General features: G+C 61.3%; 1 protein-coding gene across 1 annotated transcript in view; it reads right to left on the bottom strand.

Moving 5' to 3' along the window:
• Positions 1 to 3,134, bottom strand: part of NID2 (nidogen 2) — a 22,739-nt gene that overhangs the window by 2,948 nt on the left and 16,657 nt on the right. The window contains 5 exon segments of the mRNA XM_019474778.1: positions 404 to 561; positions 1,099 to 1,270; positions 1,511 to 1,640; positions 2,518 to 2,687; positions 2,868 to 3,089. Coding sequence (XP_019330323.1) covers positions 404 to 561; positions 1,099 to 1,270; positions 1,511 to 1,640; positions 2,518 to 2,687; positions 2,868 to 3,089 — 852 coding nt within the window.

The raw sequence follows: 3,134 nt of genomic DNA, 5'->3' as shown, positions 1-3,134 counted from the left end.
TCTTGGCCGCCTGGGCACACTGCCGGCTCATGTTCAGCCGGCTGTCGACCAGACCCCCAGGTCACCAGCCTCGTTGCCCTTCTCTGGACACGCTCCAGCACCTCGACGTCCTTCTTGTAGTGAGGGGCCCAAAACTGAACACAGTGTTCGAGGTGCGGCCTCACCAGTGCCGAGTACAGGGGCACGATCACTTCCCTGCTCCTGCTGGCCACACCATTTCTGATACAGGCCAGGATGCCATTGGCCTTCTTGGCCGCCTGGGCACACTGCCGGCTCATGTTCAGCCGGCTGTCGACCAGCACCCCCAGGTCCTTTTCCAACAGGCAGCTTTCCAGCCCCTCTTCCCCAAGCCTGTAGCGCTGCATGGGGTTGTTGTGGCCCAAGTGCAGGACCCGGCACTTACCTGCATCTGCCCAACAGAGCAGCTTGGAGAAGGGGTCGAACGTCAGGCCATTGGGCAAGCCGATGTCCTTGTTCACCAGGACCCTCCTGTTGGCTCCGCTGACAGTGGAAGTTTCAATTTTGGGTGCTTCACGATTCCAGTCCGTCCAGTAAAGGTTGCTTGGGAAATAATTACATAATGAACAAACAGGACACACAACAGTAGGGAGCGGTAGGAGATTATCGGCTTTCTCTTCGTTACTGGTTCTTGTCAGGAGAGAGGCCTGGTTTTCCCCTTAACGGTGCCTGAAAAAAAATCTTTATTCGATTTGAAAAAATCTCTAAAAGAAAACCAGAATGATGTCAAACATGTTTACGACCCAAACTGTAGCTCCTGGACGAGGGCGAGCCTTAGGAGTAGCACATTTTGTATCGCAACAGCACCCCAGAGGCACAGCTTGTGTTTTCAAACGCCAGGCATGTTTCAAAGCTTTTAAAAATAATGCACATCCTGACACTGAAACAGCAGGTTTAGCCAAATCCTGAATTATTAAATCAAAGAGGGGGTGGGGAACAGAGCCAATCCCTCCTACGGGGTGTGCAATGTAGGAGAGCTGCTCCCAGGGTCAGGATGGGGCCTTGGCACCACTGCGTGCGTCCGACTCACACCTTGCAAAGCCCTGCGTGCAAAGCCCCTCCAGAAACGCTGCTGCTCACCCTCGGACGGGGTCCACTGCGATGGCCCGGGGGTTGACGAGCTCCGTGTCGAAGAGCACCCGCCGCTCAGAGCCGTCCAGCCGGGCTCTCTCGATCTTATCCAGGCCGCTGTCGGTCCAGAACATGGCTCTGCGCAGGTGGTCCACCGCCAGCCCCTCGGGGCTGATGAGCCCTGCCGGAGGGATGGACGTGGTCAGTGGCTGGGGACATGCTGCTCCTGGACCTGTCACGGTGCCTCGACCCGCCTGACCCACAGCCAAGGGATGTGAGCGCAGACGGAGGACCCCAAAGCAGGAGGACCCCAAAGCAGGACAGCCCCAAAGCAGGACAGCCCCAAAGCGGCGATGGGCACAAACTGGCGTGGACCCCCGGATGTGGCTTTGGGCCGATGTCACTGGTGATGGGAACACACCTGAGTTGATCACGGTCTCTGGCTCAGCGCCTGGCTCCAGACTCGCCCGGCTTATGGTCCGGCCGGCCACGTCGGTCCAATAGATCGTCTTCTCCCGGCAGTCATAGTCGATCCCCACCACGATGGAGCCCTGCCAGGGTCGGGAGAGGGACACACGGTGAAATCCTGCCTGGGCCACGGCCAGGAGGCTCAATGAGCACCCTTATCCCACCAGCCCGCGTTGGGAGCTGCCCGGGGCACTCTGTGAGATGCAGCAACGGGGAATGACGTTCAAGATTCCTTCTCCCCAGCAATACCCAACACTGACGGGCTCCTACTGCACACCCCCGGCTGAATCCTGCAGCAGAGGTTTTTAGGCCAGCTGTCGCAGGCACACACCCACGTCCAGATGGGTTTGAAACCCTTCGGCTCAAGGAGAGACCGTTCCAACAGTGAAGCCAGCCCGAGGAATGACCTTCAGGATGGGGAAAGGGAATACTTGGCGAGGTGTTTCAGTTCCCCGGGGTGCAGGGAGGGTTGTGGCCCAGCTTTCAGCGTTCTCCCTCGGTCTGGCCTGGCTGGAGATGCACGTGGCCACGCTCCAAGAGGAGTCCGAGGAAGGAAAAAGGCAAGTTTTGCAGCAGAGACGTGCAGCTGGCAGCCCGGGGCCCGTGACCGATGGCTGGGGGAGCTCTGTGAGCACTCGTGCTCCTTCCCTTTGCAGGCAGCCCCAGGTTGTGACCTGCCCCTCTGCTGGGGGACGGCTGGAGGAAGAGGTGAGAGCGCTCCTCCTCCATCTCGGCGCCAAGGCAGCGGCACAGCCCTCGGCGCCAAAGCAGCCGGCACAGCCAATGTCCCCACAAACCAACATCAACCTTCGAGAGGTGACCCCCCACCCCTGCCTCAAACCATCACAGCTCAGACAAGAGTGGTCCAGGGAGATGCGAAACACAGAGTCGCAGCATCAGCCCGTCCCTAACTCCCTCCGGTGGTCCTGCACCCCGACCCTGGTGCTGGAGATACTGTACATGCAGGGAGAGCAGGGTCTTCGCCGCCTCCTTCTGCAGCCGCGTGCCGTTGAGCGGGAGGTAACCGATCTGCTGTCCCTGAGCGTAGAGCAGAAAGGTCCCCGTGGCCGGTGGGGACACGTCGGGCCGGGGCGAGGGCCGGATGCTGGGCGGTGCGACGCTGGGGAGACCTGGCACATAAATGGGGGGCGGGGGGACGGACGGACAAAGAGAGAGATGGCTCGGGGAGCATCGGCCCCTTGGCTCTGCACCCAAGCAGGTGCAGGGTACAGCCCCAGGAGCCCGTGCTGTGCTAGATTGGGGGGGGGGTGGTGTGTGTGTCAGTCACACTTGGGGTGCCGAGCTCTTACATGGCGGGGTGCTGCCGGGCTCCGAGCGCGTGCCCTGGATCTCCCTGCCGCTCTCGTCCACGCACCAGCAGTACCCGCTGTCCCCGTGGCACTGCAGCGGGGTGAAGTCGCCCCCCGCGTCGCACTGCGGCACGTACTGGTCGCTGCGGGGGCTGCCCCCGTAGTGCTCCAGCAAGCTCTGCCGCCAACGCTCACACATGGTGCGGGGCCGCTCCGTGGGCTCTGGCACAGGGAGGGCAACAGTCACCCCCCCCCGTGATGGACCCC

The sequence above is a fragment of the Aptenodytes forsteri genome, unplaced genomic scaffold (genome assembly GCF_000699145.1).
Source record: "Aptenodytes forsteri isolate BGI_AS27 unplaced genomic scaffold, ASM69914v1 Scaffold76, whole genome shotgun sequence".
Taxonomy (NCBI): domain Eukaryota; kingdom Metazoa; phylum Chordata; class Aves; order Sphenisciformes; family Spheniscidae; genus Aptenodytes; species Aptenodytes forsteri.
Note: the sequence above shows the minus strand (reverse complement) of the source record. Positions and strands in the feature narration are given on the sequence as shown.